The sequence below is a fragment of the Podarcis vaucheri genome (assembly GCF_965113315.1).
Source record: "Podarcis vaucheri genome assembly, chromosome: 4".
In the NCBI taxonomy this organism is placed as follows: domain Eukaryota; kingdom Metazoa; phylum Chordata; class Lepidosauria; order Squamata; family Lacertidae; genus Podarcis; species Podarcis vaucheri.
Genome location: NC_138762.1, coordinates 17,835,639 through 17,849,554, shown reverse-complemented (window position 1 = coordinate 17,849,554; position 13,916 = coordinate 17,835,639). Strand labels below are relative to the sequence as shown.

General features: G+C 43.7%; 1 protein-coding gene across 10 annotated transcripts in view; it reads right to left on the bottom strand.

The window, feature by feature from the left end:
• Positions 1-13,916, bottom strand: part of FAT3 (FAT atypical cadherin 3) — a 460,237-nt gene that overhangs the window by 147,583 nt on the left and 298,738 nt on the right. For all 10 annotated transcript variants that reach the window (XM_082218934.1, XM_082218933.1, XM_082218936.1 and 7 more), the window contains exon 4: positions 13,656-13,717. In XM_082218934.1, coding sequence (XP_082075060.1) covers positions 13,656-13,717 — 62 coding nt within the window. The remainder of the gene's footprint in view (positions 1-13,655; positions 13,718-13,916) is intronic.

Below are 13,916 nucleotides of genomic sequence, written 5' to 3'. Positions count from 1 at the left end.
CAGATGGTTTCCTATCCATATATTTTATTGGCACCACGCTACAAATTATGACAATTCTGGAGCCTTGCTTTCTTCTGCGACGGCTGGTGAATAATAGACATTTTGTTTGCAATGATACATTATTTGTTAAACTAGGAGGGGAAATAACAACAGGATCCTAAATTTTATTTGTCATTTGCTTACTCCTGCATGCATGACTTCTCTCTATTTGCGGCCTGATACAGATTTTAGTCTTTGCCTCTCCAGACACATTTTTCCTACCCGGAGTAAGAAGAAAATGTGGCTATACTGCTAGGAACGAAATGGTGCCCTTAAATACACCTACTGCAAAGTCACCTCCATCCAGAATGATTTTGTCAGGAATGTCAACCCATGCTTGGCCCATTTTGAAGTCTATTTCAGCCACAGGGAAGAGACCACAGTCCTTGTGTGCACCCCAGGAATTAAAGCAATACAGCAGTAGTAAATGTGAGGGCCTGGCAATGCTTAGGGGCTTTAAATATATTTAACAAAATAATGCAGAGGTAAAGCATACGCTTCTTCTTACAGGAAAAGCTGGTAAAGGCAAACTATGAAAGACATCATGCTGCTTGAGTCTCTTTGAAGCGTCAGAACACTATGAAAAATACAAGCGCAGATATTTAATGAATCAGAACGCCCTTCTGGATGCTTGGAAGACGGCAAAAAGAAGAGCCCTTCTTTGTTTGGTAGGTAAGCCCAACATCACTGCAGAGCTACAGAGTTTAAGAAGCATGCAGCAAAGTGTGGGGTTGCAGGGAGAAGGAGAGGAGAGGTTTGAACCCTGAGCTAATCACAGAATTGTAGAGGTGGAAAGGACCTCAAGGGTCATCTATTCCAGCCCCCTTGCAATTCAGGAATTTCAGCTAAAGCACACATGGCAGACGGCTACCCAACCTCTGCTTAAAAACCTCCAAAGAAGGAGAGTCCACAACCTCCAGAGGGAGACAGTTCCACTGTCCGAAAGCTCTTACCATCAGAAAGTTCTATTGTTATTAGAGAAAGACAAAAACCTTTCTCTTCCCACTTTCTCCATGCCATAGTTACTTGAAAAAAAAAGTTGATTTTTTTTTAAAAAACGTACAGATAAACCAGAAACTGGAAATTATGATAAGGCTACAATCCTAAGCATGCTGTCACGGTCCTGTCTATGGGCGATCGAAGTCCCAGCTGAGGACGTCGGGACCGGGGGCAAGATGGCGGGGTGGGAGCAGGAATGAGAGTCCAGAAGTCAGAAAGCCAAGAGTCCAAGCGTCAGAGAGCCGGGAGTCAAGAAGCCAAGGGTCCGAGGGTCAGGAAGCAAGGAGCCAGGAAGCTGAGGTCCGAGGGTCAGGAAGCAAGAAGCCAAACACAGCAAGGCAGGAAACATGTTGTTGTGGCAAAGAGCCAAAGGGAAATGCTGACCTTATATCCGTTCCTGGCTCTTGCCACCACGTGCAGTGAGCTACCAAGCGGCCTCACCTGTGTGGCTGTGTCTTGCCTCTTCAGAACAAACTTAGGAAGGCCCCAGTCCTGCAAAGCCCTACTGGTCACAGGGCCTGGCTCCTGCACGCACTCCTGACGCATGCTTACTTGAAAGTTAGCTCCAGCAAAACCATTAGGGCTTCCTTCTGATAAAACATGCCTCAGATGTGGTGGTTTCTTGTTATGTACTGAGTTGAATAGGATACAAACTGCAGCAGTCTGATTGGTCCTGGAACAATAGGATTCAGAATGCAGCAGTCTGATTGGTCCTAGAACAATGCAGCAGTATGATTGGTTGGCAGGAACCACCCAATCCTGCTCCAGATAGAAGTGAATCCACAACCTGATTGGCTTACAGTAGAATTCCGGAATTAGCCAATCATGTGCAGCCCATTGTGTAAATAATGTATATAAAGCAGATACTGTGAGAGGACTTTCATTCATTCCTCCTCACCACTATGAGCTGAATAAAGAGCATGAAATCACTTTGCGACTCTGAGTATATTTCATTTCTCATTTTGGAAATTGAGACGAAGCTCCTCACAGACTTTGCCCATTCTGTGTCCTTCCGTAGCCTCCTTTCCCTTTGATGTAGTGCTGGGTAAACTGCAGCCTCAGCTAGGTCCCACCATTTCGAATTTTGCATAAATGTGAGCTCCTCCTCCTCCTCCCTTTAAATGCCTCCACAGGGGGGCTGATGTAGTGCAGTGCTTCAAGGATTAAGCTGCAAATCAGGAAGTTGTTGACTTGAAACTCAACTTCACTTGACTCTCACAAGGGAACATGAAGCAAGCATCAGTCCTTGTAAGGATTACATGATGTGAAGTACTCTGCACTTAGGAATTATGTGCAAATGCTGCTGCTTCCATTGCCCCTTCTCCAGTTCTATTATTACTATTACTACCCTTATTATTTTATAATACTGTATTACAATAATATTCATAAATTCGCCTCTTGTTCACTTGCAGCGAAAATCTATTAGAAAGAGCTACTTCAGAGAAGCCCTCTCAGCTTGAAATTTCTGCAAACAAAAAATGTGCGTCGCCATTACTTCGTCTTTTGTGAAGAATTCCAGGCCACCTAGCTGGAATAGCTTTCCACGGTGACGCATACACTGCCCAGTCAATGACCATTTAATTAATAATCTATAAATATTCAGCAAAGCTACTGTGCTGCTCTATAAACAGCTTTGCAAGCTGAAGGATCTATATTCTGGAACCGCCATTATTCTTATGTATGTTTAGCTTCCTGTTTTGAGCCCTCATTCTGCTCCCCCTTTATCTTTTCCTCGAGCGAGAACCATGCAATTTTATTTATCCCGATATTCTCTTCTGCTGCGTCCTCTTCTCCTGATGGTTTGCTCCGTTTATTTTAATTATGGGGTTATGTAGTTATTCCATTATGTTAGCTTACGTTAGATTTCCTGAGCCTCGGGGGCACAGCAAGCAATAAATCTAAACAAACCCTTCGCAACAAATTTGGCTTACAGCTAGGATGCGCATTGTACTGCCCTTATACAAACCTATGGCGCGACGACACTTAGAATAGTGCGTACGCTTCTGGTCACCATGTCTCAGAGATGTTTGATGTTAAAAATGGCTGGATATTCAGCTAGAAAAGGTGCAGAACAGCCAAAATCACCAGGGGTCTCGTAAAACTTCCCTAGGGCTAAAGATGAAAACATTTTGTTCTCTCTTTTTAGTTTTTAAAAAAGGAGAGTAAGGGGAGGCAGGACAGAAGTCTAAAAATGATGAATAAAATCTCCCTCTCTCATAACGTGAGAACTCAGGGTCATCCAATAAAGCTGAATGGCAAGAAAATCAGGACAGACAACAGAAATAACTTCTTCACACAATGCATAGCCAAACCATGGCATCTGCTACCAAGGTAGTCACTAACAGGCAGACCAATCCAAATCCCTGGCCAGTAGTTATGGTGCATAAAGGAAGGGGTGCAGCGACTCTTGCACCCACAACCCCACTGCTTGTGTGTGGAAGAGGAAACAACATTTTTGCAATGCAGCTCTCAGGGTGTGGCGGTGGAAAAGCCCAGTTCAGGTCTGTTGCCATCACAAAACAGCACAGCAGTTGACTCAGGATTCAGCAACGCATTGCTGGCCTTCCCAATGCCAAACACCTTGTTCTGAGGGTTTCTGCTGGTTACTGGACACTAACAGTGGTCACTTCCACCCAATTTGCTGTTTGGGGAAGCAGTGGCCGGCCATTGCACCTGTGGTCAGTGGAGCAACGGAGCTCGCTTGCCTGCAGGGTTGAAGAAGGGGCACCCTTGCCTCATCCAAACTTCTTCCAGCCCAGCATGGTTCTGAATCTAGGTTTAGGGTTCTATAAAATGGGACTAGACACATCACTGGAGACCAATCCAGTCACTTGCGAACAACAGCAGGAGAGGTCTGTTGCTCTCGTGTCCTCCTCATAAGCATATGGGAGAGGATGCTGGGGGCCTTTGATGCGTCAGAACTACAGTTGTACCTCAGGTTACATATGCTTCAGGTTACAGACTCCACTAACCCAGAAATAGTACCTTGGGTTAAGAACTTTGCTTCAGGATGAGAACAGAAATCGTGCAGTGGCGGCGCAGCAGCAGCGGGAGGCCCCATTAGCTAAAGTGGTGCTTCAGGTTAAGAACAGTTTCAGGTTAAGAACGGACCTCCGGAACAAATTAAGTACGTAACCAGAGGTACCACTGTATTTTTATTCTTCTTCTTCTTATGTGATGGAGGAACCATCATTGTCCACAGGACAAATACCAGGCCTACAGTCAGAGGTGTTGAAGTGTGTGTCAGAGAATCACTGCTCAATCGTAGAGAATCATAGCCCAATATGTTTAATGTTATTTAACTGAAGACAATCTTACTTGGCTACGAGTGATCGCCAAAGAAGAAGGAAAGGAAAAGTAACAGGCAGAGGCTTCCCCCTTTTTTTCTAACAAAAGCTGAAAATTCAGAGAAAGTGTCAGAATAATCCATAAGAGAACCAGAACCCAAGAGAGACAGAGAGGAGGAGGAGGAGGAGGAGGAGGAGGAGGAGGAGGAGGAGGAGAAGAAGAAGAAAACATGTTTGCTGTGGGCGATGCTGAAAATATTACACTGCCCTCAAGTCTTGTAAAATCTACTATATATATATATATATCTCACAGCATAACTGTCTCATTTCTTTGTTCACACTCACTCCAGTTAAAGCAGAAAACCCTTAACTGCATTTTGTGTTATAAAACTGCTGACTAAAGGAACATAATTTAGCCTTCCTACTGTTTTTGAACAGCCGTGCTTCTCAAGTGCCTCTCTTAAAAATTAAGGGGCATAGAAGACTCCCCAAACAGCGGTAAGAGCAGGAAGGAGGAAGACAGCAGTCTCTGAAACGATGCTGTTAGCTGCTTGGCAGAATTTCGCTGTAGACTGCAGGCCACATGTAAAAAAAAGGGGGGGAGCTACTGGACCTGAAAATCAAATAGGACCGCTCTCAGCGATGCAGCTGACAATCCTTCATCTCTTTGGAACCTATTAATTAGGACCAGCATGGCAATCTATGTGCCTACTTATCAATACAGACAACTGTAACAGCAGCCAGACTTTCTCATTCTGCGGAACAAGTTTTTTGGGTTTTGTTTTACAATTGTTCACCACCCGTAACAGCACTCGGCAGCCGATACAAGAAGAAAATAAAACAGGATATAAAATAATAAAACTGCACAACGCCTAATACTACTACTACTACTACTAATAATAATAATAATAATAATTCCCTGTCCATCTGGCTGGGTTGCTTCAGCCACTCTGGGTGGATTCCAACACATATAAAAACATAATAAAAGATCAAACATTTAAAAATGCAACAAAAAAAAACCCAACCCCAATAGAAAAAGCTAGGTAAGCTAAGAACCAGCATGCAGACACTGGGCAGTATCTCAGAGAGAAAACTCTTTAGAGAGCAGAGTGTTTTCACCAGCCACCCAAATTCTGTATGTATGATTTAGTTGAGATCCCTGCATTGCAGGGGGTTGGACTAGATGACCCCTGGGATCCCCTCCAATGCTACAATTCTATTATTCAAAATGAGAATAAAGCAGATTCTTAAACCTATTATGGAGGACTTGCTCTGTGCACAGGATAAAGGGCTGGTGAAGTCCTGGCCTCAGAATTCCTTTTATTCCCACATGCGGCTTTTATTCTACATTCTGCCCTCACTTCCCATTCTTACTTGGCCAGCCCAAGTCCTCCAAAATATAGCCTTAACTACATAGCTGCTTTATTTCTGGGAAACGCAGGAGTCATCCCAGAGAATTTCTGTCTAGTTATGCAAGCGAATATTCGAGACATAAGGACAAGTTCCAATTCACCGAATGCCCTCTTGGGAAACCATTAAGTCTCAGGCAGACTCTTGCCTGTTTTAAAACTTCAGTCACTTGCATGCCAGGAAGGGATAGTCATTGTGCTATGTGGGCAAGGTTATAACAGGAATGGCTGTACAAAATCTTAAGTTAGATCTGAGTCTGTTAGACTTTTGGCCAATGTTTGAAAACGACTAAATCGCTTCCGTAGCAAAAACAGCAACAGCCAAGCAGACTCAGGGATAATTTGAGGTTTGAAGAAGTGCAAAAAAATATTAAGAGGGGGGAGGAGGTAGGAAGAGAATTCCCAAAACAGTATAGCTCGCAGCACGGACAAAGTAGTTTCCAGTGAAAGGCAAACTGCAGCAAAACAGAAACAGTGCTGTATGTGACAAATACAGGTAGGAAGGGAAAGCAATGTCATTGGGAAAGCCCTCCCATCAGATGTCAGGGAAATCAACAACTATCTGACTTTTAGAAGACATGTGAAGGCAACCCTGTTTAGGGAAGCTTTTAGTGTTTGGTGTTTTATCTTGTTTTTAATATTCTGTTGGGAGCTGCACAGAGTGGCTGGGGAAACCCAGCCAGATGGGCAGGGTATAAATAATAAATCATCTTATTATTATTATTATTATTATTATTATTATTATTATTATTATTATTATATCTTACATCCCAACTTGTTGTATCCCTATTATTGATTGAAGGGCTGTGCTCAGAAAGAGAGGGAGACGATGCTTACAGCAACTCTGCAGTGCCAAGGACTGCTAATATTTCTGACCAGTGTTGTGCCTACTTAGTTTTTATTCTCAGACCTCAACTCAGGACAAATTACTTACATGGAAGACTCTTCATGGAGGTTTTTAAGCAGAGGTTGGATGGACATCAGTCATGGATGCTTTAGATTGGACTAGGTGGCCCTCAAGGTTCCTTCCAAGTCTACAATTCTATGACTCTATGCTTCTATGCGTGCAGAAGCCTCATGCTCCACTAACTCGGATAGACTCGTTGAACTTTGAAATGTTCAAAAATGTTCAAGAAGTCATGACCTGTAGTAACTAAGTAGAAACCGATAATATCCCACATGCCTCAGTAGAACGCATAATGACCAGAAGAGAAGAAGAAGAAGAAGAGTTTGGATTTGATATCCCGCCTTTCACTCCCTTTAAGGAGTCTCAAAGCGGCTAACATTCTCCTTTCCCTTCCTCCCCCACAACAAACACTCTGTGAGGTGAGTGGGGCTGAGAGACTTCACAGAAGTGTGACTGGCCCAAGGTCACCCAGCAGCTGCATGTGGAGGAGCGGAGACACGAACCCGGTTTCCCAGATTACGTGACTACCGCTCTTAACCACTACACCACACTGGCTCTCCCACATGTGTGAAATAAAGAACATAAGGGTCAAAGGTCAGATTTCACCCAGAGGGTACTAGAGAAGACCTTGAAATGGATTGGGGAGGGGGGGGTGAAGTCTTCTCTAAAGGCCTTAAAGCATACAGGGGTATATATGAAGAGGAAAGTTCTTTACGACAACTAAATCCACTAATAATTTGGTGGGAACAGGGTGGAGTTTATGCCTGTTTCACAATATGAAAACACTTGCTGTTAATAAAGTTCACATGTGTGTCTGTAAAGGACAAAATTGCTCAAGAAACACATTTGTGGTGTCCAGATGGAGCTATGTAAAGCGAAATCTGTCTCCTATTATCAACTAAAGCTCTCCCTTGCTAAAGAGAGAGCTCTTAAGGCACGAGGTTCTATAAAAATCTCAACTTACTAGACACAAAAACTGTCACGGCAGAACTAGATAAGAGCTTTGCCATTTTTTCCTCTCCCATTAAACATCCCCCACCTTGACTATTCTAGGTCAAGTAATGAGAAAAGAAATTGCATTCTGAGATTATCAAATGGTGGGAGATTTCGGTGAAATATTCCATGGGTGGAATGTGGGTGGTGGTGGTTGTTTTGCTTTTTGCACTGGCCGAGCAGCCATTCCTTTCATTCTGCAAATCATCTTTCCACTGGTCTGTGCTCTGCTGCCTTCCTAGGAAAGGAAAGCTGAGACAAGGATATCAGTGGGGGGGGGGGGGTTTTGGGGGGGGGTGGGCTGAAACCCAACAGACTAGCAAGAGAAAGCAAAGATGGCACCCCTCGCCCACTTTTTAAGTCCATTAAGTGCCAACGCATCTAAAATGAAATTATAGCATGATTTCTCAAGCACTGTGAGAAAGAGGCAGGAAAAAACTCCAGAATTTTTCTCATGGGGATGAGATTACCCAAAAATTGGGGGCAGGATTCAACACAGATCTAGTGCTAGCTGGCTGCCCAGGAAGGCATGAATGACCTCACGTAAGCTAGAGCTCATTCCAAACCTTGGAGCTGAGCACAAAGGTTTGGATCTCTTTCCCTTTCCCTGTTTTAGAGCATCAATGTGCAAGTCAATGAGCTGTAACTGGATTAAACATTTCACTTCCATCAAACTGCACATGTACACTGGCAGAGCAGAGCAGCCGTAATTTATATTCTCTCCACCTCAAAGGAAACTGGTGGTAAAAAGAGAGGAGACGCTTGTATATTCATATCTGAAAATGATTCACTTTCAGCATGCGCGTTAAGACAGCTGTCACTCCGCTTGCTACCTGAACAGAATCAGACAACTAATTTCAGTATACGAACAGGCAGCAAAGAGACGGAAGGGAAAGGAAGCCCCCGGCAAAGGGCTGATTTGCAAAATGCTTACAGCCATGTTGCTACAGAGGTCTGGGCTGATTGATGTATATGCACTACAGAAAAACAACAACATGCAGCTGCCATGAAAACAGCAGCCTTGTCTGGAGCCCTGACCCGTCCCGTCCACGATCTGTTGTGAAACTCATCTCGTGTCTTGATACCATCATCACCTAAGCAAGAGCTAATCTTGCAGAAAGGAGCAAGGAAAGCAACAGAACGGTGGCATTAAAGACATAGAGCTTGATTTACTCTGTTACAAAAATTTGGAGGATGAAACGAAATAAAACGCTGCCATTTTGGTGCCAGCCCTGCGGTTCTTATAACTTGCAGTTCTGGCCATCACTCTAAAAGCAACCGAATGCGACATTTCGTACCCCTATGGCCAGCTTCCCCAATAAATATTTGTGCTGAATGTTTGAGAAACCTTTAATTATGTAGATGTGGTTTATTAATGCTTGGGCCATAGGCCATTCGCATATAAGATAAATAAGTGCAGTACAAAACCCAACAGTATGAAATACTGCATAAAACCACGTTGCTCCTTCAATTACGAATATATTATTATTGACTGAACCCGCACAAGTCCTTGTGAGCACAGTGAGTCTATAGGATTAAAAGTTGTGATGGCAGGCCCAGTGTTTAGTACAGCCATACCTCATGTTACGTTTGCTTCAGGTTGCACGTTTTCAGGTTGCGTCCCGCAGCGACCCAGAAGTACCAGAAAGAGTTACTTCCGGGTTTTGCCGCTCGCGCATGCACAGACACGCAAAATGACACCATGCGCAGAAGCGACGAATCGTGACCCACGCGTGCGCAGACGCGGGTTGCGTTCTTTTCAGGTTGCGAACGGGACTCCGGAATGGATCCCGTTCGCAACCAGAGGTACCAATGTAGTCTGAAGAGTTCTTGTGGCATGCACAGAAATATTCTCAAATATTCAGTGCACCTTTTAAACAACGACAGCAAAAATGAACCAGGTAGCATGGGAATGTCGTTCCCACTTTTTATTATTTTTTATTCTCACATCTTGTTATGAAGTAATGACAATATAAGAAAAGATGATGGGGGCTTTCTCTGAGCGGGAGGGATAAGATATTAATCTCTTTTGCGCTCCCTCAGATACCTGACTGAGCAAAAGAAAAAGAGCGGCAGCCGAGAGAAGAAGAAAAGAGACAAGAAGGCGGGAGGGAGAGAGAGACTCAGACAGAATTGCTCAGATTGCGCAGCGCTGCAAAGAAGTAAATACAGGTTTCCTGAAAAGCGCAATCACACCTCGCTTTGTAGGAGGTATTTATTTTCATTTATCTGTTTCACAAGAAGATAACCACCTAAATGTCATTTCTTTTACTACACCGAATGTTTTTCTTCTTCTTCTTTTTAAACCCACCATCCCAATCTTCCATCCATTTAAGGCATTTTTTTTTTCCTGGCGAGTAATCAGAGGAACTGCATTTGGGGTTGCTGGAGGCTATAAAGTAATGTAATGCTCATGTAATCTCCGTCCCTTTTAAGCTTGATCTATTTTATTTGCAAGTTCGGAAAGAAGCGGGATGGGTGGGGGATTTTAATGTGCGGCCCACGGAGTACCAATCAGTACCTATCAGAACGGAATAAAAGTGTTCAGATCGGCAATTTAAATAAGAGGATCACTGATTGGATTTTTTTATTAAAGGGGCTTCGGGAACATAGCAACACAGAGGGCCAGACCCTGTTTTCTGAGGGGGTGTTAAATGCAAGTCTCTGCTCATGTGGTTGGCTGGGCTAAGAAGCTTCCAATAGTCTGGTTACTCAACCTCCACAGCCACAGTTTCTTTTTCTGCTGTGTCTTGGGAGTGTCACTGGGCTTCTAATCACCAGTCCCTGAAGCCTTAAAAACATCATCACCAACGACAACTTGGGACTATAATGAGATTGCTTTTTACAAGCATATTGAGACCCGTGAAAGAGCCTTGAAGCTAGCAATCTAGAATTTTGCTTGAAGTAGGCTAGACAAAGGTGATATTGGGAAAATGTACCTTTCTTAAAATCTCTCTATATTGATTTTATGTTATGGTACTGAACTTGTGGAAGAGCTCAGGAGAGACACCTTATCAAGTAGAAGAGCTCTGCTGGGCATAACATACTTTGCTGGATGTCTCTGTTCAGAGGAAGCCCAAGAAAATTGAAATCTCACCCAAAGGTCATAAAAAAGTGGGACGGACTCCCCAGGAAGATGGTGGACCCTTCTTCCTTGGAGGTTTTAAATCAGATGGTGGATGGCCACGAATCATGGATGCGAGGAGGAATTAAAGAACCCTTTAATGAGGGTGAAAGAGGAGAGCGCAAAATATGGTTTGAAGCTCAACATCAAAAAAACGAAGATCATGGCCACTGGTCCCATCACCTCCTGGCAAACAGAAGGAGAAGAAATTGAAGCAGTGAGAGATTTTACTTTCTTGGGCTTCATGATCACTGCAGATGGTGACAGCAGCCGCGAAATTAAAAGACGCCTATTTCTTGGGAGAAAAGAAATGACAAACCTAGACAGCATCTTAAAAAGCAGAGACATTACCTTGCCAACAAAGGTCTGTATGGTTAAAGCCATGGTTTTCCCAGTAGTGATGTATGGAAGTGAGAGCTGGACCATAAAGAAGGCTGATCGCCGAAGAATTGATGCTTGTGAATTATGGTGCTGGAGGAGACTCTTGAGAGTCCCATGGACTGCAAGAAGATCAAACGCATCCATTCTGAAGGAAATCAGCCCTGAGTGGTCACTGGAAGGACAGATCCTGAAGCTGAAGCTCCAAGACTTTGGCCACCTCGTGAAAAGAGAAGACTCCCTGGAAAAGACCCTGATGTTGGGAAAGATGGAGGGCACAAGGAGAAGGGGACGACAGAGGACGAGATGGTTGGACAGTGTTCTCGAAGCGACCAGCATGAGTTTGACCAAACTGCGGGAGGCAGTGGAAGACAGGAGTGCCTGGCATGCTCTGGTCCATGGGGTCACGAAGAGTCGGACACGACTAAACAACTAAACAACAAAAAGTTAAGATGGTTGGACCTCAGGGTCCCTTCCAACTCTACATTACTATGACATCCCCGGAGCCTTGAAAATCTCCTTGTTTGGTGATACTGCTAAGGTTTGTTTGACATGGGACTACTGTCTCGGACCAGAACAGATGTACAAGATTTTAAACCAATATCTGAATCCATCAACACCTACTGGTAAGCCACAAATAAACAAATGTACGGAAAGTTCATCTCAGTATGCTGTGGCAGCAAAACGCCCTACAAATTCAGTGTCTTCTCCTTTGTCTATGTAGTTCCAACTCTTTCATTCCAATTCAAGCTTCACACTGATTTGTTCTGAATAGGCTAAAGAAAGACCTTTAAGGGTATTATGTCACAGTCAAATATAGAGGAAATAAGGGCAGGCTTATTTCATGAATCAAATAAAAGACCTCCATACTCCTGGGGCCCCATCAACGCCTCCCTCCGCCCCTCCTAGGCATGCACACACCATGCAAGCGAGAAAACGGAAGCTTTTAGGTCAATCTCCAGTCAGATATCTTTTCACGGGGAGCCAATTTTATTCTCTTTTTATGCCAATCAGACTCTTAATGGGAGGAAGAGTATAAAATAATTCCGGAAGGCAAAAGTGGTGCTATGGGGAGGCCATGGTTATACTGGCAATTAAAGGTTCCCCCAGGAGGTTAATTAACCACATTAGGAGCCAAACATTTCACAAAACGCTTCACAAGTGTCGTAAAACCGAGCTCTTCCTCTTCAGACAACCTAGTGCCAAACTGTCAACAGCCTGTCTGATTTTTGTTATTGAGAAACATGCCGTCAATTGGGTAAATTTTAATGCATTCTAATCATTTTGGGGGGAGAGGTGGCGGCCAATCTGGACCTCTAATCTTTGCACCTGCCAGTCCACAATTTGGCTTCTACTAGTCCCGAAAATCCTGGAGCAGTAGTGTGCTAAATCATCCCACTTGACTATTCCATCTTCAAACAGCCTGCAACAGTGGGATTTTGTATTCATCTCCAACCTATTATTCTGAAATACCAGGTAACAGATTCCTCATTAGCCGCATGTGAATCAATCCGGAACAGACGACTAAAACCTAAGTGTAATAAATTAGCTGCCCTGCAACTCCTTCCCCAATTAAAAATAGATGCCTTTTTTCATTTTATTTGAAGGGGTATTCTCAGCAAGTATTCCGTCTGTTGTGCTCCAGTTATATGCTCAAGGCCTACAGACCAATAAAACACATATCAGGCCTGAAAACCTCTCATTAGTAGACATGCTTCTGCGGCAATTTAATTTCATTTGGCCGCTTTTCCTCAACACTGATAAATAAAGATGTTGCCTTCAAGCCCAAATGGGGCAGATGTATATGATTACTAAGTGGGTTGGGTTCGATGGAATACAAAGCACTAGGCTGAGAAGCTCCCTGCACTCCTTGTAAACAATCCAGTGTGGTGTAGTGGTTAAGAGCAGTGGACTCGTAATCTGGGGAACCGGGTTCGCTTCCCCGCTCCTCCACAGGCAGCTGCTGGGTGACCTTGGGCTAGTCACACTTCTCTGAAGTCTCTCAGCCCCACTCACCTCACAGAGTGTTTGTTGTGGAGAATGTTAGCCATTTTGAGACTCCTTAGGGTAGTGATAAAGCAGGATATCAAATCCAAACTACTACTATTCTTCTTCTTCTTCTTCTTCTTCTTCTTCTTCTTCTTCTTCTTCTTCCCACCACTGCTATCTCCATATTTTGCCATTTACATCCAAACTGGACAAACTATGGTTTGTACAAGCCATACTCTGCTTTCAAACCAGGGTTGCAAACCCAATTCAATCGGTCTGCCATCATGGTTTGTGTGCAAACAATAGTTTCTGCAAGTTGGATGTAACAGGAAATGGTAACATGTCACTAAATCAGAAGTAACCAAAGGAATCAGACGGCACAAGGAAAGGAATGAGGGGAGAAGACAAAGGAGTGTGATAGCACCGAGCAAATTCATTTAGAATCATGTGGTTATATCCTGCAGGACAAACAGATTCTGCAAACCTGGTCTGCACACCCATTTTAGAACACATTCCCTATCTCATCTTACCTCCAGAAAATGTTCTGCCTGCTGTTCACGATCCAGTTTTCTTGAAGTCGTGGTTATGAGACCTGTAAGAAAGATCAGAATTATTTTCAGTAACATGGAAAAAGAACAGGTCTCCAGATGGATCACTAGAAGCATCCAGAGCCAAACTTCCAATGTGGACCACTTTAGCATACAGAAAAAGGGTCCTTGTGCATTTCATGAACATGCTAATTGGATGGTGCTTACGATAAAATACATTGAGGAATGTGTTCATTGGAATAA